Source organism: Lepus europaeus, chromosome 19 (assembly GCF_033115175.1).
Source record: "Lepus europaeus isolate LE1 chromosome 19, mLepTim1.pri, whole genome shotgun sequence".
Classification (NCBI taxonomy): domain Eukaryota; kingdom Metazoa; phylum Chordata; class Mammalia; order Lagomorpha; family Leporidae; genus Lepus; species Lepus europaeus.
Genome location: NC_084845.1, coordinates 15,713,613 through 15,735,273, shown reverse-complemented (window position 1 = coordinate 15,735,273; position 21,661 = coordinate 15,713,613). Strand labels below are relative to the sequence as shown.

The 21,661-nt window shown below is 61.6% G+C and overlaps 1 protein-coding gene across 1 annotated transcript; it reads left to right on the top strand.

The window, feature by feature from the left end:
* The first annotated feature begins 15,615 nt into the window (after positions 1–15,615).
* On the top strand, positions 15,616–21,454 carry FXYD3 (FXYD domain containing ion transport regulator 3). The gene is given in 9 exon segments (XM_062176855.1): positions 15,616–15,648; positions 17,830–17,883; positions 19,120–19,152; positions 19,260–19,283; positions 19,986–20,066; positions 20,179–20,261; positions 20,264–20,304; positions 20,592–20,629; positions 20,771–21,454. Coding segments are annotated over 8 exon segments (360 nt in total). The 5' UTR covers positions 15,616–15,648; positions 17,830–17,843; the 3' UTR covers positions 20,791–21,454.
* Positions 21,455–21,661: the final 207 nt, after the last annotated feature.

Here is a 21,661-nt window from a genome sequence, read left to right as displayed (position 1 = left end):
TATGCGCCGCGCTGGAGTCCTACGCGCAGCTCTGCAGCCTGCGGGGCGTCCGCCTGCCCGAGTGGCGCACCAGCCTGGGGTGCAGTAGGTGCCCCCTCACCCCCTGCTGCTGGGATGGCGACCTCGCCCCTTGGCTGGCTGGGATGTCGCCTGCCCCGGGAGACCCATGCCAGGCCTCTGACCAGAGTCGGGGCTCCCCTCGGCCTTTCCGTCACCCCATCTCCCTGCCCTTGAACCTGGGCTGTCCCGATGGCTCTTCTGGTGCCCGGGGTTAAATGGCCTGTGGACGTGATATGGGAAGTTCCTGGTCTGTGGTCCCTTTGTGTCCCGTGGCTCCCCAGTCGCTCTCTCTCGGATGGAGGGAGCCAGGCTCGTGGGGTGGTGCCCCCAGGCCATCTTTCCCCTCCCCCAGGTGTGGCATGTCCAGCCAACAGCTACTACGACTTCTGCGGGCCGCCCTGCCCGGCCACCTGCGCCAGCCTCAACTCCTCCACGCCCTGCACCCGCCAGTGCACGGCCGGCTGCTTCTGCCTGGAGGGCTTCGCGCTGGAGGGCGGGGTCTGCGTGCCGCTGGCTCACTGCGGCTGCCACCTGCAGGGCCGCTACCTCCGCCTGGGCGCCGAGGTGCTGCCCACGGCCACCTGTGACCGGAAGTGCGTGTGCCGGGGGCCCGGGCGCCCGCTCGAGTGCCGCCCTCACGCCTGCCGGCGCCGGGAGCGGTGCCGCCAGCGTCAGGGCGTCTGGGGCTGCCACCCCATGCGCTACGGGACCCTGTGGCTCTACGGAGACCCCCACCTGCACACCCTCAGCGGCTCCCACCGGCAGCTTCGAGGGCCCGGCCGGGGGGCGCTGGTCAGAACGTGCAGGCCGCACCACACCCCCTTCGCCGTCTGGGTGGAGGTGGCACGCCTGGAGCCCTGGGGTGCCGCCTGGGCCCAGCAGGTGGACGTGGACGTGGCCGGATGGCGGCTGTCGCTGCTGGCGGGACAGTTCGGGGTGGTCCAGGTGAGCGTCCCCCTGCTCTGGCCTTGGGTCTAGCTCTCTGGTGAGATGGAGGAACAGCTGAAGAGGTGCTGGCCCCCCGACCACGCCCGCTGCGCACCCTGCTGAATCCAGGGGCCGCTGGGAGATGCCCGGCTGGAGCCTGGGCCCCCGCCCCACCCTCTTCGGGACCACGCTCCCCGAGGGCAGAGCTGCTGCGGGGCTCACATGGCTGTGCCCAGACCCTTGCTCATGCGGCCAGTGCGACATGTCGAGACCGCGCTGTGGGGGGAGGGAGGGGTGCACGACACCTGCGTAGCCGGAGCCGGGCCGGGAAGACACAGGCATCGTCTGGCTAGGAACACCCACGGGTGCAAACCTCTTGGCTCGCCCCTGGCCTCTGGGGGTCCGGCAGGTGTGGTGTCCGGGCAGTGTAGCAGCGGGGCTGCCTGTCCTCCCCGGGCCTGCGTGTGGGGGCGTGGCCTGCACCTGGGGGCCTGGGTGAGGGGGCGTGGCCTGCACCTGGCCGCCTGCGCCGGCCCTTATATGGGGCAGGCAGGCGCCGGCCCACCTGGGCGCTCCGCGGACCCCATGCAGGCCGCGTGGGGAACATTCACATTGCGTGGTGCTGGTCCCGGGAGCCCGGCTTCGAATCCTCTGCCATTTGCTGGCTGCCCACCTTGGCCCGTGGCTTTGTGTCTCCGTGCCTCAGTTTCCCCACCTGGAAAACGGGCGACGTGGGCCATGTGAGGACGAAGAGGCAGAGCTTGCCTGGGGCAAGGCGTCCGTGGGAGCAGGGAAGTTTGATCAGGAAGTAGAACAGTTCCTGCAGAGGCCGCCGCCCCCATCCCCGGCAGGCAGGACAGAGGTAGACAGTGGGTCAGGCCAAAGCCTCCCGTGGCCTACGTGACCCTGCAAGGCCAGCCTGTGTCACCCCTCTGCCATTGGCCCCCTCTCACCCTGCTCCAGCCACCCCGACCTCCCTGCTGTTCCTGTGACAGCCCAGGCAGGCGCCTGCCTCAGGGCCTTTGCACTGCCTGTTCCCACTGCCTGGAACACTCTTCCTTGGGGTCCTCTCGTAACTGACACATCCTCATCCCTCACGTCTCCGCTCAATTGTCTCTTCCTCCAAGAAGCCCTCCCTGACCACCCCTCCCAGTCCCTGTTCTGACCGCCCGTGTACTTTCCTTGTAAGTACTTGCCAGTATTTTCAATCCCCTTCCCTGTGGATCACTTCTTGGTTTCTTGTCTGTCTTCCTCGTGGCCAAACGTGAGTTCTCCAAGGGCATGGGGCTTTCCTTTGTTTAAAATGGCCCAGAATGGGCCGGCGCCGCGGCTCACTAGGCTAATCCTCCGCCTAGCGGCGCCGGCACACCGGGTTCTAGTCCCGGTCAGGGCACCGATCCTGTCCCGGTTGCCCCTCTTCCAGGCCAGCTCTCTGCTGTGGCCCGGGAGTGCAGTGGAGGATGGCCCAAGTGTTTGGGCCCTGCACCCACATGGGAGACCAGGAGAAGCACCTGGCTCCTGCCTTCGGATCAGCGCTGTGCACTGGCCGCAGCGCGCCTACCGCGGCAGCCATTGGAGGGTGAACCAACGGCAAAAAAAAAAAAAAAAAAGGAAGACCTTTCTGTCTCTCTCTCACTGTCCACTCTGCCTGTCAAAAAAAAAAAAAAAAAAAAAAAAAAAGGCCCAGAATGCCTGGCAGGAAGATGATACAAGACATGAGCAAACTCTGGTTTCCCCAAAGGCCGTAGTTTGTTCTGGAGGAAAGAAAGCAGGGAGGGGAGCGACAGAGGGCAGCGAGGGTGTCGCTGTGTGAGGCGGGAGAAGCAATGTGAGGTCACGGGAGCGTGCAGAGGGCACAGCACGTGCAAAGGCCCTGGGGCCAGAAGGGCGCCTGTTGTGTGGGAGGAACCACCTGGGCCGGTGCAGCCGGTCCAGAGAGGTGTGGCGGGTGGTGAGTGAGGGGGTGCTGAGGCCAGCCCTATGGGTCTGTACAGCCATGGAGAGGAGTCTGGATTTGGGCTGAGTCCATGGGGGAGCCATGCAAGGGTTCTGAGCAAGAGAGGCACAAGATCCGGTTTGCGGTTCTGAAAGGACTCGTGGAGGCGCACGTGGGGGAGGGAATCGTGGCGGCAGAAAAGCAAGGCCAGGCGGGGCTGGCATGCGGGCCGGGCAGCCCCACAGCCTGCGCTTCTGTGTTCCAGGTGAACGGGTCCCAGGCCCACCTGCCCCTGACGCTGGCCGGGGGCACGATCCGCGCCTTCTCCACGTCCTCGGCCATCACCGTGCGGGTGGCCACCGGCCTCTCTGTGGCCTTTCACGAGTCCCGGGCCCTGTGGGTGACGGTGCCTGACACCTACGCAAGCACCCTCTGTGGCCTGGGTGTGGCCCTCGGCACGGACACATGGGAGGACCTGGGGGGCCCCAGCGGCTCGTGGCTCCCCAAAGCCCCCAACGTAGCTGCGGGCCTAGGTCCCCTGTGCCCGCAGGACAAGGCGGCCCTGTTCCGGGCCTTCTGCGGGCTGCTGGGTGCCCGGGAGGGGCCCTACGCAGCCTGCAGCCGGGACATGGATCCTCGGGTCCACGTGGAGAACTGCGTCCACGACCTCTGTGCCACAGGGGGCTTGAGGGACACACTGTGTGCCGTGCTGGGGAGCTACGCCCAGGAATGTCAGCGCCGGGGCCTCCCGCTGCAGCCCTGGAGACACCTTGTGGCCTGCGGTGAGCCAGTGTCCCTGGATGGGGGAGGGTCTCCCTCAGCCTCAGCTCCCCAGCTGGCCCAATGCCACCTTCAGGCTGTCCTCCTGGGTCAGTGCCCCCCAAGCTGAGCCGCGCACTGCAGGACCTGCTGCCACCCTGCCCGTTTAACCAGTGACTCCCAGTATTCCCCAGGGCAGCGTGCAGGTTCACACCCGCCACCCAGTGGCAGGTGCGCCCTCGCTCTTCAGTGCTCCGCCTGGAAGCCCCCCATGGCGTTGCTGCTCAGGGTCCCATCAGGGCTGCAAGTGCGGACCGACCGGCTCTGGGGGCGGGGAGAGAGCTCGGAGGTGCAGAACCAGGGGCCCAGGGCCCTGCTGTGATGGCTTCTGCTTCGCAGATGAGGACCCTGGGGCGGGGGAGGTGGAGTAGTTTGTGCAGGAATCAGGATGCCACAGCCTCCCCCCCCCCGCCCCCCGCCGCCTTGGGGAGGAGGGGCAGCCTCTTTAACTGAACAGCTGGCGCCCTCCTGTGGATGGGCTTGCCTCCCGCCCCGCCTGCCGCTGCCCTTCAGCCTCTACCCAGGATCCCCAAGTGTGCGCTTTTCTCTCTCCCCACACCAGGCAGGTTCTTGCTGCACTTCCGGGGTCCCGAGCCCACCTGCCAGCAGGCCAGGTGGGCAACTGGGTGGAGTAGGCGAGTCTCGCCTGTGGAGGCCGCTGCTCCCGGCCGCTTGTGAGCCCAGGGGCCTCGTTGCTAACCTCGGCTCTGTGATGTGGAGCTGGGGGGTCCGGCAGTCAGCCAGGCTCTCGGGGTCTCAGTTCCTTGTCCGTAGCAGAAAGCAGGAGACGCGAGTCCTTATTCGTGGGGTGGTGAGCAAGCAGAGCAATGAGAAGAGCAAGCTCCCGGAACTGCTCGGGCATGGGCAGGGCTTCTCAGTGGTAAATGAGGTGATCTTGCAGTTTCCAGAGGGTCAGGAGGGAAATATTTAGAATTATAAGAGAGAACACCCCGGAGACCAGAGAGAAGAGGCCAGGATGCAGTCAGTGTTCAGGAAACGTCATCTCAGACTCATTACTCCATGACCATCATCAACAGCACCACCACCACCACCACCACCACCACCACCACTACCACCATCCCCACCACCATCACCACCAACACCATCACCACCACTACCATCACCATCACCAACTACAACACCACTAACCATCAGCACCACCACCACCACCACTACCACCACTACCACCATCCCCACCATCACCACCACTACCACCACCACCACCATCACCAACAACAACACCATCACCACCACCAACAACAACAACAACAACACTACCATCAGCACCACCACCACCACCACTACCACCACTACCACCATCCCCACCATAACCACCACTACCACCACCACCAACACCATCACCACCACTACCATCACCATCACCAACTACAACACCACCACTACCATCAGCACCATCACCACCACCATCACCACCACCATCACCGCCATCACCATCATCACCATCACCACCAACAACACCATCACCACCAGAATCCCTATCACCACCATCACCTTCACCATCACCACCACCATCATCCCTACCACCATCCCCACCACCACCACCATCATCATCCCTGTCACCACCACCAACACCACTACCATCAGCACCACCACCACCATCACCACCACCACCACCATCCCCACCATCATCAGCACCACCACTACCATCACCATCACCACCACCACCGCTATCCCCACCATCATCAGCACCACCACTACCATCAGCACCACCACCACCATCCCCACCACCACCCCCACCACCATCCCCCCACCACCACCACCACTACCATCAGCACCACCACCACCATCACCACCACCACCGTCCCCACCACCACCATCACCATCACATCATCACCGTTATCATTATCACCATCACCACCACCATCACCATCATCACCGTACCACTGTCACCACTACCATCACCACCATCGCCATCCTCGCCACTATCATCCTCCCCACCTCCTAGTGACGCCTCCACTTTCACACTTACCACCTGTCCCTTGCCTTCCCTGGCTGCCCTGGCCCTGTGCTGGTGGCAGCGCCCCAGAGCAGTCACTCGCCTCAGTCCCCTAACCTCCATCTGTGTCCCTCCAGAGCCGGCCTGCCCGCCCCACAGCCACTACGAGCTCTGCGGCTCCTCCTGCCCCAGCTCCTGCGCGGAGCCTGCCCTGCCCGACAGCTGCCCCACGCCGTGCCAGGAGGGCTGCCAGTGCGACGCCGGCTTCGTGCTCAGTGGCACCGACTGCGTGTCTCCCAGCCAGTGCGGCTGCTCCGCGGGCGGCCGGTACCACCCGGCAGGGGAGACCTTCTGGGCTGGCGAGCGCTGTGAGCGCTTCTGCCACTGTGAGGCTTCCAGCCACACTGTACACTGCTCCCCGGCCTCCTGTGGGCCTGGGCAGAGATGTGGGAGCCACGGGGGCATCTTCGGGTGCCACCCGCTGTCCCCTGGTACCTGCCACGCAGCCAGGCGCCTGGGCGTCACCACACCAGACGGGAGGACCACCCAGTGCCCAGGCACTTCTGGTTTTGCCTCGTCCTGTGCCGCCTCCTGCCCACAGCGCTTTCTCCAGGTGGAACTTGGCGGGAACAGTCCGGGCAGCCCCACTGTGTTTATTTCAAAGCTGTCTTTCAAGGCTAACGGGACCCACGCTTGTCTGCAGACAGAGGTAAGCCCCGTTTGCATCTCAGACTGTACACTAAAGAGAAATGCAAGGGCTCCAACCACATAAAAACCACATGCTGTCTCCCGGTGAACACACATATATAACTGAAAATTCCAGAGGGCTATCAGGCATGGTTTGATCAGGGTGCTAACTCTGTTTCCCAGTACTCTTCTGGTGTGTGGCACTCTATAGTATCAGCTTTGTCCTCGGGCTGGCTTTTCCTGTGGTGGCAAAATGACTTCAGCATTTCCAGGCCTTAGAATATGAATTCCCTGTTGCCTAATACGAAATCCAAATATCTTCTTACTCCCAACTACTGCATAAAATTCCTGTGCATCACTTTTTTTTTTTTTTAAGATTTCTTTATTTGAAAGTCAGAGTTACAGACCGAGGAGGAGACACGGAGAGAGTGAGTGTTAGGTTTGGAAGAGCTTGGGGTTCTGGCCTTCCGTACCCCCAGAGAGGAGAGACAGAGAAAAGAGACAGAGACCGACCTCAATAGAGACTGCTTTGTTGAAGCCAGAGGCGGCGACAGTCTGCAAAGACACCGTGGCAAAGCACACTTCGGGCTGAGGTTGTATCTGGTGAAGGAGGGAATTTGCCACTGTCGCTGTGGGGGAGGGAGAATTCTTTGCAGCAGGTGGAAAGTGGGCTTAGGGGGCTCTGTCAAGCCTTGGGAACTTTTTAATCTGTTTCCCAAGCTGCCCTGTGCAGTTCACCTGCTTGCTAGTTGTTTTGCAAGGAGTCTGGGGGAGGTTGTGCCTGGTTCTGCACCAAGGGTCTCAATCAGAAGGAGGAAATGGAGTGGGAGGGGGGACGGGGAAGGGGCAACAGCCAGACTGTACCAAGCTGAAGCCAGGAGCTTCTTCTGAGTCTCCCACATAAATACAGGGGCCCAAACACTTGGACCATCTTCCATTGCTTTCCCAGGCACATTAGCAGGGAGCTGGATGGGAAGTGGAGTAGCCAGGACACGAACCATTGGCCATATGGGATGCCTGCTCTCAGGCGGTGGCTTTTACCTGCTGCGCCACAGTGCTGGCCGCTCTGCACTTCACTTTATTGGGCCCTGCTGAGCCAATCACGTGGTCCAGAGATTGTCTTAACTCTATGTGATCCTAGCTCGGGAGCTACAGGGCCGGGGAGACCTCATGGCTGTTTGCTGCTCGGTGCCGGGAGACAGGCTGAATCGGGAGCCCGCTGCAGAGTGCACAAATTCCCCCCACCAGAATTTCCTGTTGCCCTCATCTTCAAAGACCATCTGGGCTTAGTGGACGCCCCTCTGGGACCTGAGCCTTTGTCTGGGACCCACAGGGTGGGCGTGTCCCCCCAATGGCCCCCTCCCCTGCCTGTGGGCCCCTGCCTACAGCAGGCCCATTGTTGGCTGTGGGAAAACGCACAGCCACACCCTCCGCCCGCCCCCTTCCAGGAAGGGAGCGCTGTCTGTCGGGATTAGTCATGCCATCCGCCTCCGCACAACAGCCCCATTGAAAGCAAAGGGCAGCCCGCAGGGTGGGTGGCAGCTGGGCTCCCCATCACACAGATGTGGAAACTGAGGCTTAGGGAGACTTGCTTGCCCGAGGTCACCCCGTGAGGAAGCAGTGCAGTGGGTTGGAAGATTTGTTGATTTACTTTGAAAGTAGGATAACAGAGAGAGGGGTCTTCCATCGCTGGTCCACTCCCCAGATGGCTCCAACGGCCAGCACTGGTCCAGGCTGAAGCCAGGAGCCAGGAGCTTCATCCGGGTTTCCCACATGGGTGCAAGGGTCCAAACACTTGGGTCATCTTCACTGCTTTTCCCCAGGCAATAGCAGGGAGTTGGATCGGAAGTGGAGCAGCCGGGACTAGAACCGGTGCCCATATGGGATGCTGGCACTGCAGGCGGTGGCTTTACCCGCTACACCACAGCGCCGGCCCCGGAGCTAGGATTTGAAGCCAGGCTGTGAGTTCCTTCCTTTTCCACCTGAGGGCCTACTGTGTGCTCCCAAAGCTGTGACTGACTGCAGGAGGGTGGGTGTGATTCACCTGTCATGCAGCCTGGGAGATCAGGTTTTCGTTCCTTCGCTCACTAAGTATTTCCAAGGGCCCTGTCTCCTGGAGCTGCACGAGTCTTGAGAGACCCTCCATGCACAGCAGCTGCTGGGTGGGGAGGGAGGGGATGCCTGGGGGGATTAAGGGGAGCCCGAGACTGCGCGGGGTGGGGGCGAGTGCGGGGGAGGTGAGGCTTGGCGCTGAGTGGCCCTGGAAGCTGCACGGAGGAAGTGACATTTAAGCAAGGTCCAGGGGAAAGAGGAGGAGGGAGGGCAAAGCTGGCACAGGGGACAGCGAGGGCTGGGCGTGGCTGGTCAGTGTGTAGCATCTTAGAAACCCCAGGGAGGCCGGCGTGGCAGGAGCCGAGTGAGCCAGTGAACCAGTGAGCCAGTGAGCGAGCGGGCGGGCGGACAGGCAGGGGGGCAGGAGGGGATGAGCTCAGAGGCGCCGGGGACCAGAGCCGGGGTCGCTTACCTGGCATGGGGCTGGGAAGGACTTGGGCTGTTATCTGGTCTGAGGGGCAGCCAGGTGGGGGGCAGAGAAGGGGCATGCCCCGCCCCCCAGGAGGGTGGAGGCGGGGCCACGGTGGGGGGCGGGCTGAGAAATGGGTGCTTCCGGAACCATTCTCTGAGGTTTCATCCCTCCCCGACGTTAGAGGTCTCTGAGTTGTGTGGGCCCTGGGGGCGTCTGGTCACCCCCCACACCCACCCATGTTTGCTCTGTGCACCTGCGCTGGAGGTGCACGGCCTGCCCAGCAGACGTGAGTCCCACGGCCCCAGTACCAGGACTGGGAGTGACCGAGGCGGGTGGAGGGTGGCCCAGCCGGCTCTGATCAGCACAGTACCATCCCCCTGGTCGTAGCCAGGGGCCCTGCTGCTGGCAGCCACGTGGCTGGTGCCTTGCCACGGCTGAGAGTGCCAGCCAGGCCCTCACAGTGGCAGACTCCCCGTCCTCCCTCTGCAGCCGGCCCAGAGCCTGCTGGGCCCCTCCCGGCCGAGCCACGGTTAAGTCACCGCGGCTAGGAAGGGTCGGAGCTGGGCGCCGAGGAGTCCTGGCCTGAGGACCCATTATCAAAAAGGGAAAAACACAGGCAAGGGGGCTCCAAATCTTTCATGGAAAGTGGAATACATAATTTATATTTCGTGAAAAACTGTTAAAAATCCATGCACAATTTTTTCATAATACAGATTTTCCATGAATTTTTGAAGACCTCTCATATGTAGAAAATACGTAATATAGAATATGGAACACAGACATAAAAATGCCATGTCTTAAGTGTGTTTAACATTTAGCTTCCTAAATTCTAAATTTACTTTCCTCTAAATTCTGTGGTTTTTTTTTAAATATAATACATTTTAATTTGTGCTTTCTAAGGTTTATTTCATTTATTTGAAAGGCAAAGTGGCAGAGAGAAAAAGATTGATCTACTGGTTCACTTCCCAAATGGCTGCAATGGTCAGGGCTGAGCCAGGATCCTGGAACCCCACCCGGGTCTCCCACATGGGTGGCAGGAGCCTGAGCACTTGGGCTGTCCTTTGCTGTCTTGTCCAGGTCACAGAGTGACCGGACAGAGGCACCTGCAGTGTCTGTTCTTCTCCCGCAGGTGCTGAGCCCAGGGACCACAGGGAACGGCTGCACGGAAGCCCAGGCGGCCACATGCACCTGTCCGTCCATCTCTCGGCCCCCATCCTGTCCAGGAAGCGGCGCCCGGGAGCATGGCCTCCACCACAGCTCCCCAGCCCCGCTTGGCCTCTCTGTCCCCACGCGGGAGGCCAGGGCTGCAGCCCAACCGGAAGCCGTCTCTCGGAGGGGCATGCCCGCTATCCCCCGGCCCTGGGCTGGCCCCTCGAGCGCACCCAGCCTTCACGGAAGGGCAATCAAACCATGGAACCCAAAGTAATAAAGGTGTGACTCAGCGGCCACGCCGCACGGCTGCCTTTGATGTTGAATTCTGCGGCTCTGGAAGCCGTGCGAAGCTCTGAAACGTTCGTGAGCTGCAGGGTTGGTTGGTTTCTCTCATTTGGCAAGAATTCCAGGCTGTTGAGCAGTCACACTCCGTTAGAGCCTCAACACACACTCCAGGGAAAAAGGATTTCAAAAGCAAACTGGGCGTGTGTGTGTGTGCGCGCGTGCGCGTGTGTGTGTGATATTTCAAAAACTTTCATTAACTGTATAATCTGCAGCTGTACAACTCTTTTTTAAAAGATTTCTTTATTTATTTGAAAGGCAGAGTTACAGAGAGAGAGGGAGAGACAGAGAAAGAGAGAGAGAGAGAGACAGAGACAGAGACAGAGGTCTTCCATCCGCTGGTTCTCTCCCCAAACTGCTGGAGCTGGAGCCAGGAGCCAGGAGCTTCCTCTGGGTCTCCCACACGGGTGCAGGGGCCCAAGCACTTGGGCCATCTTCTACTGCTTTCCCAGATCATTAACAGGGAGCTGGATTGGAAGTGGAGCAGCCGGGACTCAAACTGGCGCCTATATGGGATGCTGGCACTGCAGGCTGCGACTTTACCCGCTGTGCCACAGCGCCGGCCCCAGCTGTGCAACTCTTAACATTTTGTCAACAAGAGACCTCAGGCGTGACACAGATTGTCTTGCCTGGTGACACCGTAGCTGTCTTAGTTGGTGTAAGACACACGCTACGTGTTTGCATAATGAGCAGACCAGAACATGACATATGACTGTGTATCGTGTATATGAGGGTACCTCAAAAAATTAGTTTGAAACGGCATTCATTCATGTTATATTTTGAAAGGCTTTTTTTTTTTTTTTTTTTTTTTTTTGACAGGCAGAGTGGACAGTGAGAGAGAGACAGAGAGAAAGGTCTTCCTTTGCCGTTGGTTCACCCTCCAATGGCTGCCGCGGTTGGCGCGCTGCGGCCGGCGCACCGCGCTGATCCGATGGCAGGAGCCAGGTGCTTCTCCTGGTCTCCCATGGGGTGCAGGGCCCAAGCACTTGGGCCATCCTCCACTGCACTCCCGGGCCACAGCAGAGAGCTGGCCTGGAAGAGGGGCAACCGGGACAGAATCCGGCGCCCTGACCGGGACTAGAACCCGGTGTGCCGGCGCCGCTAGGCGGAGGATTAGCCTAGTGAGCCGCGGCGCTGGCCTGAAAGGCTTCTTTTTAAAAAAGTTCATGTGTTTATTCTTAAAAAGGAGAGACAGAGAGCGATCTTCCATCTGCTGGTTCAGCCCCCAGTGCTTGCAATGGGCAGCGCTGGGCCAGGCTGAAGCCAGGAGTCAGGAGCTCCATCCAGGTCTCTCACGTGGGTGGCAGGGGCCCAAGTCACCTGCGGCCTGGGGTGCACACCAGCAGGCAGCTGGACTGGAGGCAGAGGCAGGACTCCAACAGGGGGCGCAGGCAGCCGGAGCAGCGTCTGTGACTGCCCCTCAGAGGCCTTTCCGTTGCGTTCCCTGTTGGGATGCACAAAAGCAAAGTGCTAAGCCTGCTGCAGACTGACGTGTCGGCTCCAGCAGACACTGGGGCTTGTGAATCCCAGAAACTGGCGGGGAGGAAGCCAGCTGTCACTGTGGAGTCCGCTGGCTCCTCAGTCAGGGCCATCGGGGTCGACTCCGCTGTAGCCGAGCCCAAAGGGGCAGGAGTGTCAGGGCTCGGGGCTGAGTCGGCCCCACCTGACACAGGGAACCCTGGGAGTGCCGCGCCTCTTTCAGGTCTCGGTCGGTTGACATTTTGGACTGGGGACAGGCGCGGAGTTCCGGGTGACATCTTCCCCCGCTGTGCCACAAAGTTCGCCAGGGGAAGTGGAATTGAAATGTCAGGCACACTTTCCACACGCTGATGACCCCTTGTATACTTTTTTTTTATGATTATTATTTTGAAAGGCAGAGTTAGACAGTGAGAGACAGAGAGAAAGGTCTTCCTTCCGTTGGTTCATCCCCCTAAATGGCCGCTATGGCTGGTGCTGCACCAACCCGAAGCCAGGAGCCAGGTGCCTCTCCTGGTCTCCTGTGCCAGTGCAGGGTCCAAGGACTTGGGCCATCCTCCACTGCCTTCCCGGGCCATAGCAGAGAGCTGGCCTGGAAGAGGGGCAACCGGGATAGAATCCGGCGCCCCAACCGGGACTAGAACCCAGGGTGCTGGCACCACAGGCAGAAGATTAGCCTATTGAGCCACGGCGCTGGCCCTTGTATACGTTTTAAACATGGACGTGTGTGCATTTTAAAGGTGACTGAAGTCAAAGCAGCGCACAAGACTCACTGCCAGCCCCCAGGAGTGTGCACACACTCCGCCCCCCGCAGGCCCTAGCCAGCCTCAGCAGGCCTGTCCACCCCGGGCCCAGCCCCAGCCCAACACACACTTGAATGCAGCACAGTGGTGGCTAGCCTAGGAGGATCTCCAGGTTGAGGAAGCCCCACAGATGCCCATGCGTAAGAATGGAAGATCCTGGGCCGGCGCCGCGGCTCACTAGGCTAATCCTCCACCTTGCGGCGCTGGCACACCGGGTTCTAGTCCCGGTCAGGGCACTGGATTCTGTCCCGGTTGCCCCTCTTCCAGGCCAGCTCTCTGCTGTGGCCCGGGAGGGCAGTGGAGGATGGCCCAAGTGCTTGGGCCCTGCACCCCATGGGAGACCAGGAGAAGCACCTGGCTCCTGCCATCGGATCAGCGCGGTGTGCCGGCCACAGTGCGCTGGCCACGGCCACCATTGGAGGGTGAACCAATGGCAAAGGAAGACCTTTCTCTCTGTCTCTCTCTTTCACTGTCCACTCTGCCTGTCAAAAAAGAAAAAAGAAAAAAAGAATGGAAGATCCTGGTGATTCAAGACTCAGAAAAGACACTGCAGAAGTCTCCGACAGCCCTCCCCTCCCCCAGCTGAAGGCAGCCCCTGGATGTACTTTTTTTGATTTTTTTAAGATTTATTTATTTTATTTGAAGAGTTATACAGAGAGAGAGAGAGAAAGAGAGAGAGAGAAAGGTCTTCCATCTGCTGGCTCACTCCCCAGAAGGCTACAATGGCTGAAGCTGTACCAATCTGGAGCCAGGAGCCAGGAGCTTCTTCTGGGTCTCCCACGCAGGTGCAGGGTCCCAAGGACTTGAGACCTCTTGTACTGCTTTCTCAGACCATAGCAGAGAGCTAGATTGGAAGTGGAGCAGCTGGGACTCGAACAGGTGTCCATATGGGATGCTGGCACTGCAGGTGGCGGCTTAACCTACTGTGCCACAGCGCAGGCCCCAGGGCTTTTTTGAAAGGCAGTATGGGGCAAGCGTTGTGGCTGCTGCTTGGAGTGCCTGGGCCCCAGCCCTATCGCTCTGTTCACGCCCTTTGCAATGAGGCCAGCTCAGGTGCTTACACCACGGCCACCCCCGTGGATGGAGTTCTGGGTTCCTGGCCTCAGCCTGGCCCAGCCCTGGCTTTGAGGGCATTTGGGGAGTGAAGCAGTGGATGGAAAATCTCTCTCTTTCTTTCTCTGTAGATGAAAGCGGAAGGATAATTGTTTTTTAAAAATAAAAAGTGCATTTTCAGAATATAAAAATCAAAATGTACCAAGGTCAGAGGACCATGACTGAATCCCACTTCTACCCCCTCCTCTGCCTCCCAGGTCCCCTGGTCAGAGGTGGCCACAGGTGCCAAGCTCCAAGGACACGTGGCTCATACGCGAGCATACATACAGTCACTGTTGTCACCATCGCACAGATGGTGGCACACTCTGCGTTTCCCCACCTTAGCGAGTGTCTGTCTATCCGCAGGCTCGCTCCTATCCTCGGGACGGGACCATAGTTCTCTGGTTTGTCCAGTTGCCGCCACCTCTTACGGTCTCCCACCTGTCCTGTTCATGCATCCACAACTCTTGCTTGAGCCCTCTGGCCCCTGACCTCGCAGACTTTGCATTGAACAAAGACCGGCATCCGCACTCCAAGCCACTCTGCCCACCGGGCCACATGTGCCTGGGGTGCCTGCAGGTCCAAGACTTCCCAGCAGAGGGAGACACCACTCCACGCCCAAGACCACCCACGGGTCTTTGGCGGGGGTGATAGTCCTGAAACCTCTGGGAAAGACAAGCTGTGCCCAGACATACACAAAGCCCGCTGGGCTGGACTGGGACTGTCTCCCTGCCTCCAGCCTCCTCTGATGTTTATATCCCCCAGGCCTCCTGCTTCGAGCTCCACTCTGGCTGCCCGTGGGGTACAGGTGGGAGGAGGCCAAGGGCGCTACGTAATAGGAAGCCAGTCGGCCTTTCTTCCCTCTGCCCCAGCCGGCCAGTCCCCAACACCCATGCGCGCTCCACACTCCCAGCAGCACCCTCTCCGTGGCCTGGCCTGGCCTCCTCCCCACCCCCACAGTGGTGTTGGGGGTCGCCCGGAGTCCAGCTGGTGGCCAGAGCAGAGCCACCCCTTCCCTGGCCCTGCCCCTCCCCGTGACCCCAATCCTCCGCCAGCCACTCAAAGGCGCCTTGTTCTCCATCCAGCCCCCAGACAAAAGTCCCTCTGTGTAAGAAGGCGGAATTGGGGGGAGGGGGCACCCCCAACTGGGACATGTGGGGGCCCACACAGACCCCAGCCGGAAGGAATGCCAGAGAGGAGGAGGAGAGGAAAGGAGGGGACAGGCGGGGGCCCGATATGGAGGACGCACCCCACCTCCAGCCCAGGGTCCACTCCAGAAACGTAGGCATTTTGCTCCCTAGGAAATTTGGGGGGGCTCCTGGGGCCCATGCATGGTGGGGGGTGTGTGGCTGGATCTAAGGTTGCACGTCCCCCTCAGCTCTGTACCCCAGAGGCCCCCCGTGCCCGTTCCCACACCCCCCAAGGCCTCTGCTGAATTTCAAACCCATGACCCCAGGCCAGCAGGCCCTACCCTCCATCCTCCCCGCGGCACCTTGTTCCTTGCCTGACCAGGAAGACCCCAGAACCTTCCCCCGTACGGTCCTGCTCCAAGCTCCATCTGAGGCTGGAGAAAGCCTTATCCCCCAGCGGGACTGAGTTCCTGTGCAGCCCACTCCCCCCCCCCACCTCACCTGAGGCCACTGTGGTCTCCAGGACCCCTGGGAGCTCCCTTACTGCTGGTGGCCCTGGGAGGGGTGGAGCTGTCTCTTTAAGAGCAGGAATGGGGTGGGGGAGCCCCCGGAGCCAAAGGAGCCGGACTTGTTCTCTACCTGCCCAGGTTTGCCTAGGGCGTGGCAGCTGTGGATAAAGGCAGGAGTCTGCCTTGCAGTGCCTGCTTCCCCCCCAAACCTCGCTCAGCCTGGTGAGCCCACAGGTGAGTGGCGGGCCCCTCCTCCAAAGCCCACCGGCTCCCCCTGCCTGTGACCCCCACCGCCCTGCCACACAGAAGCTTTGCTGTGAAAGCCCCCTCTCCCTCCCTCCCCTCCCCTGACCTCCCCCATCTTTCCCAGGCAGGGCTGGGCCAGCTGGGGGGAGGGGAGGGCCCCTTCTTGGGGTTGGGGTGCCTGGAGACACAGCTGGTGTCTGAGCGGGCCAGGGGCAGAAGGCGTCTAAGAGACCAGGGGTGTCTGGGTGGACTGGGGTACGGTGGGTTGATGGAGTAGTGGTCGCTGCATGGTCTCAGGGTGCCTCTGACTTGGTTCCCCCTGGGTCCTGGCCCCGAGGGTCCGGCCTGGGGAAGCTGTAAAGCGGGGGTTGGTTAGGAGACTCCAGGGCCCGGGCCCTGAAGACCGCTCAGGCCCTACCTACGTGGAAGGACGGGGCACGGCAGAGGGCGGGGGGCGGAAGCTGTCCTCAGTTTGGCACTGGGGCCTCCGTGCCAGCTGCAGCCGTGCCCTCTGCCTCCACGTCTGCCCACAGTGTGGTCAGCAGCCCGGGGCCTCTCCAGCAGGCCACAGCCCGAAGCGGGCAGCGAGGGCGCCCATTCAGCTCCCAGCAGCCTCCAGCCAACCCCGCCGGGCGGTCGGAGACTTGGGCAGAGGCTGGGCAGCAGCTAGTCCCGTCCATCAGTGCCCTGGGAGGGGGATGCTGGGTGAGGTCATGGGGCCACAGGTGGCTGGAGGAGTCCGTGGAAAGAGGCATAAGGGGTGAGAGCGAGGGGGCACAGGGTGGTGGCGCATGTGACATTCGGCTACAATGGAAGACGGCAAGTGAACAGGCGTCAGGAGCTGAGCGCACCGCCCAGCGGGGGGAGCCCCAGCAAGCAGCAGCTCTCATTACCACGACTAGAATCCTCTCCGGGTAACAGAGCCTGGAGTTGGGGGAGGGGAGCTGCGGCCCCGGGCTGTCCCAACCATCTGCTCACTCCCGCTCTCCCCAAAGCTTTCTGGCGCCCTAAACACCTTGGGAACACTTCCCAAAGCTTCCTGCGGGACCTGGATGCTCGGACTCAAAGGATGAGGCCAGCGCCTGGGGTCAGTGGCGACCTCCAGGCCCGAGGGTGGATGCGGGGACGTGGTCCGTGGGGACATGCGGGAAGCACCTGCACCATTGGTGTGGACCCCATCACAGCACCGCTCTGGGCCCAAGTCCACTGGGCGCCAGTGAGATGGGGACAGAATGGGTGGCCTCGGGCGAGTGATGAGTGAAGGCGCAGCGAGGGCACGGGGCAGTACCCAGCACAGGTGAGCAGGGCCAGCTCTTGCTACCAAGTTCACAGCCATAGACACTCGTGGCAGTCGGGCAGGGGGCAGGGAGTGGGCAGGGGATGGAGGTACCAGGGGGCTTAGGGCGGGGTCCCCAGGGTGGTGGGAGGCAGGAAGGGGCCGGAGAACTGTTCCTGGGCAGGCCTGCCTGGGGAGGGCGGGGCTGTTTGCTGCTGGGAGGGGCTTGGCAGGGCCTGGGGCTGGGGGAGGGCGGGCAGAGTCTGAGCCACTAGTCCTGCACCCCGCCTCCAGCTCTCTCCTCCCCACACCCTTCCCAAGGGAGCAGCCTGGGGAGCCAGCTCGGTCCCCATCTGGAAGTTTGCAAAGCCTGGGCAGAGTAAGGCAGGCTCCAAGCTGTCTGTGGGACACTCCCCGAGCCCGGGCCCCCTGCCACCTGGCTCCCAGCACCCTGTTTCCCAAAACACCCTGAGGCCCTGACACTGGGGAGCCAGGCCTCATTTACCTCTGGCTTCCTGGCCAAGGTGTGGGGGGGGGGGGGGGGGCAGGGCACTTACTTTCAACCTCCCAGAGTCTCAGAAGGGTAGGTGGGGACAGCAGCGGGCAAGGCCTCTGGCGTTGGGCTGCTGGGGTGACTCACCTAAAGCTGGTTCATGTCCGGGGGTCAGGATAGCCACTCCCCTCCACCTCAGTTCTCACCCAGCACCCCCCCACCGCCTTGACTCCGGGGCTCCTTGTCACCCGGCCCAGCGAGTCTGAATGTCACCTTGCTGTGTGTGCCCTGAGCTATATGCCCTGGCGGGGCCAGGGAAAGAGGGTGATGGGGACTGCGGCACAGGGCCAGCATCCTGGTGGCCCTGCTGAAGCTGCACTTGCCCCTTGGACCCCTCTAGGCCAGCGCTCTGACATGCAAGAGGTAGCCCTGAGCCTGCTCCTGCTCCTGGCAGGTGAGTGAGTGCCCACCCCCAAATGGCCTTTCCCCCTCCACTGGACCCCCACCCCCACTCCTGCTGGGTGGTGGCATCTCCCCCAGGGGGAGAAGTGTCGCCTTGGTGGTTTGAACAAACACACAGGGACAGGGTCACTGGCAGCCATGACTAGACAATCGCTGTCTTCATGGTCTTGTCACTCTTCGAGGACATCAAGAGAAGCCTGTGGTCTTCCGAGAGGTAGCCGGGAGCCTGGTGATGATGCAGTGAGAGTCGTGCCTCAGTTTCCCCAGCTGTAAACGAGCCCATCACAGCACCTACTCCAAGTGCCATTGTGAGGGTTCAGTGAGTTAATATTTGAAAAGCCCTCGGAACAGCGCCTGGCACAAAGTTTGTGCTTTAAATGTAATTAAAAAGTATTAATCTCCTGCTAATGGAGTTCAGGCCAGAGCTAAGGCAGCCGCCCGCTCCCAGCCAGAGTTTAAATCCCCGTCCCTCCTGGCCTTTTTTTTTTTTTTTTTTTTGACAGGCAGCGTTAGAGGGAGAGACAGAGAGAAAGGTCTTCCTTCCATTGGTTCACCCCCAAATGGCTGCTATGGCCGGCGCACCGCGCTGATCCGAAGCCAGGAGCCAGGTGCTTCCTCCTGGTCTCCCATGCGGGTACAGGGCCCAAGCACTTGGGCCATCCTCCACTGCACTCCCGGGCCACAGCAGAGAGCTGGCCTGGAAGAGGAGCAACAGGGACAGAATCCGGCGCCCCGACCGGGACTAGAACCCGGTGTGCCAGCCGCAGCGCCGGCCCCTCCTGGCCTTTCTCTCAATGCACTCCATCCAGGGTGCCATGGCGAAGCTGCATTTTTAGATAAAGCGGAGGGAAGCTGGCGACAGTGAGTCACTTTCCAGGGGAAAGGGGACCCGGAGCTGCGGGTGGGGGCTGGGCGTGGCGGGATCCTGGGGCTGGCTGTGCAGGGCACAGGCTGTGGGCAGACAGGGTCCTGGGAAAAATCCAGGCTTCTGTAGCAGACAGGGACCACAGGGTGGCCAGAACCCACCGGGGTTAGAAATGTAGAACAGCGGCAAGAGGAGAAGGCGTGGGGTGGAGTGGGCAAGTCCTTCTCCCCATGGTGGTTTGAGCAGGCCCCCTGCGGCTCCAGGGCGGGCGGGGCTGGGTGGGGGGAGCGCACTCTCCTGAGCCCTGGAGGGACTCGCTGAGGCCAGCTTGGTCACCTGCCCCTCCCTGCTTGTTCCCGCCAGGCCTGCCTGCCCTGGACGCCAATGACCCTGAAGGTGAGCCAGACCGGGTCCCTCTACCTGTGCAGCCCCCAGCTCCCCCTGGCACGCCGCCTCCTGGCTGCCCTCCTGAATGACACATGTCCTGTTTTCTTTCCCTGCAGACAAAAACAGTCCTTTCTACTACGGTGAGTGAGCCTCGCAGCCTCCACTTTGCTGCTTTGTGCCAAGCCCCCCCCCCCCGCCCCGACCCCCAGTGCTGGCTGAGGGTCTGATGTGGGGGATGCTGGGGCCAGGCCAGGAAGGGGCTAGGATTAGGCGCTGAGCAATAAACCTAGTGGATTAACAGAGCAAGAGCTGGCAACCTGGTGTTCCGGAAGATTCCATTCCAACAAGTCAGCCGCAGGCAGGAAGTGAGCTTGTTTGGATCCAATCAACAGCAGGGAAGAGGCTGGCCTGCTTCCTTGGCCCCTGGGGATCTGTGGGTCTGTTCCCTGCTCCCCTCTCTGCCCTCACCTCCAGCACCCCCACTTGGTTCCTTCTGTGCCAGCCGCACACGTGTCCCTCTGTCCCTCTGATGCAGCGGAGGCCCTGCCAGCCTCAGGACCTTTGCACGTGCTGATCCCCCGAGCCTGCAACACTTTCTTCCACACATCCACATGGCTCCCCTGCCTCACCTCTGCCGTCTCTGCTCAGTCTGGAGGAGCCTCCCCGACCGCTCTCTCTCACCCCTGCCCACGCTCTTCCTCGTCAGCTCCCTGACCTCCACCTGACCCTGAGTGTCAGCCAGCATGCGCGCGCCCGCAGTGCCCGATACATAGCTGTCAGGTAGCCGGAGGGTGTGCGGAGCCCCGGGCTGGCCCCCACCGTCCCTGCGCCTTTTCTCCTAGACTGGCACCGACTCCGGGTCGGCGGGCTCATCTGTGCCGGGATCCTGTGTGCCATCGGCATCATTGTCCTCATGAGTGCGTGCTGGGGCTGGCGGGCGCACGCGGGGCGGGGCGGCAGGCGGGGCGGGGATGCAGGTGGGTGAGGCGGGGCCACAGGAGGGGCGGGGCTGCGGGTGGGGAAGGGCCACAGGAGGGCGGGGCCGTGTGTGGGCGGGGCTTCAGATGGGGCGGGGCTGCGGGTCCCCTCCGCTGACCACTCCCCTGTCCTCTCCCCCCACACAGGTGGAAAATGCAAATGCAAATTCAGCCAGAAGCCCAGGTAAGATGGCCCCGGCCGGCCCGTCTCACGCTGGACACAAGGCTTTTCAGGGTGCAAGAGTCAAATCCGCAGAACGAACAGGCAGCTAGGCCTGCCCTGGACAACTCCTGCCCCTAAGATTTCTCGGGCAGATTATTCACGGCTGATCACCCCCAGAGGGCCCCCCAGCCTGACACGCCGTAGCCCCTGGCACCGGACAGCCCTGCACGGGAACAGCCAGGTGTGGACAGGCTGAGACTCCTCTGGGGGCGGGGCGGATCCTGATGTCACTGTTTTTATGTCCCCAGTCATCGTCCAGGGGATGCCCCGCCTCTCATCGCCCCAGGTAAGACAGGGAGGGCACCAGGCAGCTGCCCGGAGCAGGGGAGTTGGGGGCGGGGTGGGGGTAGGGGTGTGCACCTGCATGTCTGACTCCAGGAGAAGGAATCTGAGGCAGCCCCACCCACGGACCCCCTCACTCTCCCAGGCTCTGCCGGTGACTGCTGAAGACGGATCCCTGCAGAGGGCCTGTCTCTGCCCCCGGGGCCTGGCGCTGCCCAGGACAAAGACAACACCCCCTCCGCAGGAGCTGCATCTCACCTCCCCAGACAGGGGTCTCCTCCTTCCATTTTTAACCTAAAACAACCGTGCCTCGTGCCCCAGTAGCCTCTGTGTGCACCGCGGTGGGCTTTGGGAGGGGCTCGGGAGAGGCTGGGCAGCACTGGATGGCTTCCCTGGGGACAGCCAGCAGGCCTGCTCCCTGTGGCTTGGCGCAGGGCTGGGGTCCGCCTTCTGTCTCCCGGCCGTGGGAGCTTTGTGTGCCACTTAAGATTTTCCAAGTGGGGAACAGCTGTGCAAACGAATGAGGGCCTGGCCACAGGAACGCAGGACACTCAGGTGGACAGACAGCGGCCATCCGGGGGACGTCACCCTCCCGTGGTGGGGGTACACAGAGAGCAGCCCCTGGCGCCGCCCGTCACTCACCCCTGAGACTGCACTATGCTATGAGACCTTTCCAAACACCCTCACAGATACCCCTGGAAATACAGGGCGGCCGCATGGCGCGCGAGCCGCCACTGAGCCTCAGGCTCCCCACCCCCAGACGCCCCGTGCCCAATAAGGCCGCCAACATGTTCCCATGGGCCATCCAATAAAACGCCGAAAATCCTTCCCAAACACCTAAAAATATCTCCCGCGCTGCCTTGGGACACGGTCCCCGAAAGAAACCCACAACGCTCTGCGCGGCTCCACCCCTAGCCGCGCCCTCGTGTCGCTCGTGCAGCCCCCGACGCCCCCGCCGACCCCCGGGGTCTCACCAGGAGCGCCTTCTGCCTCCCCCGGGTCCTCCTCCCCTCCCGGCCCGGCGACCCCACAACCA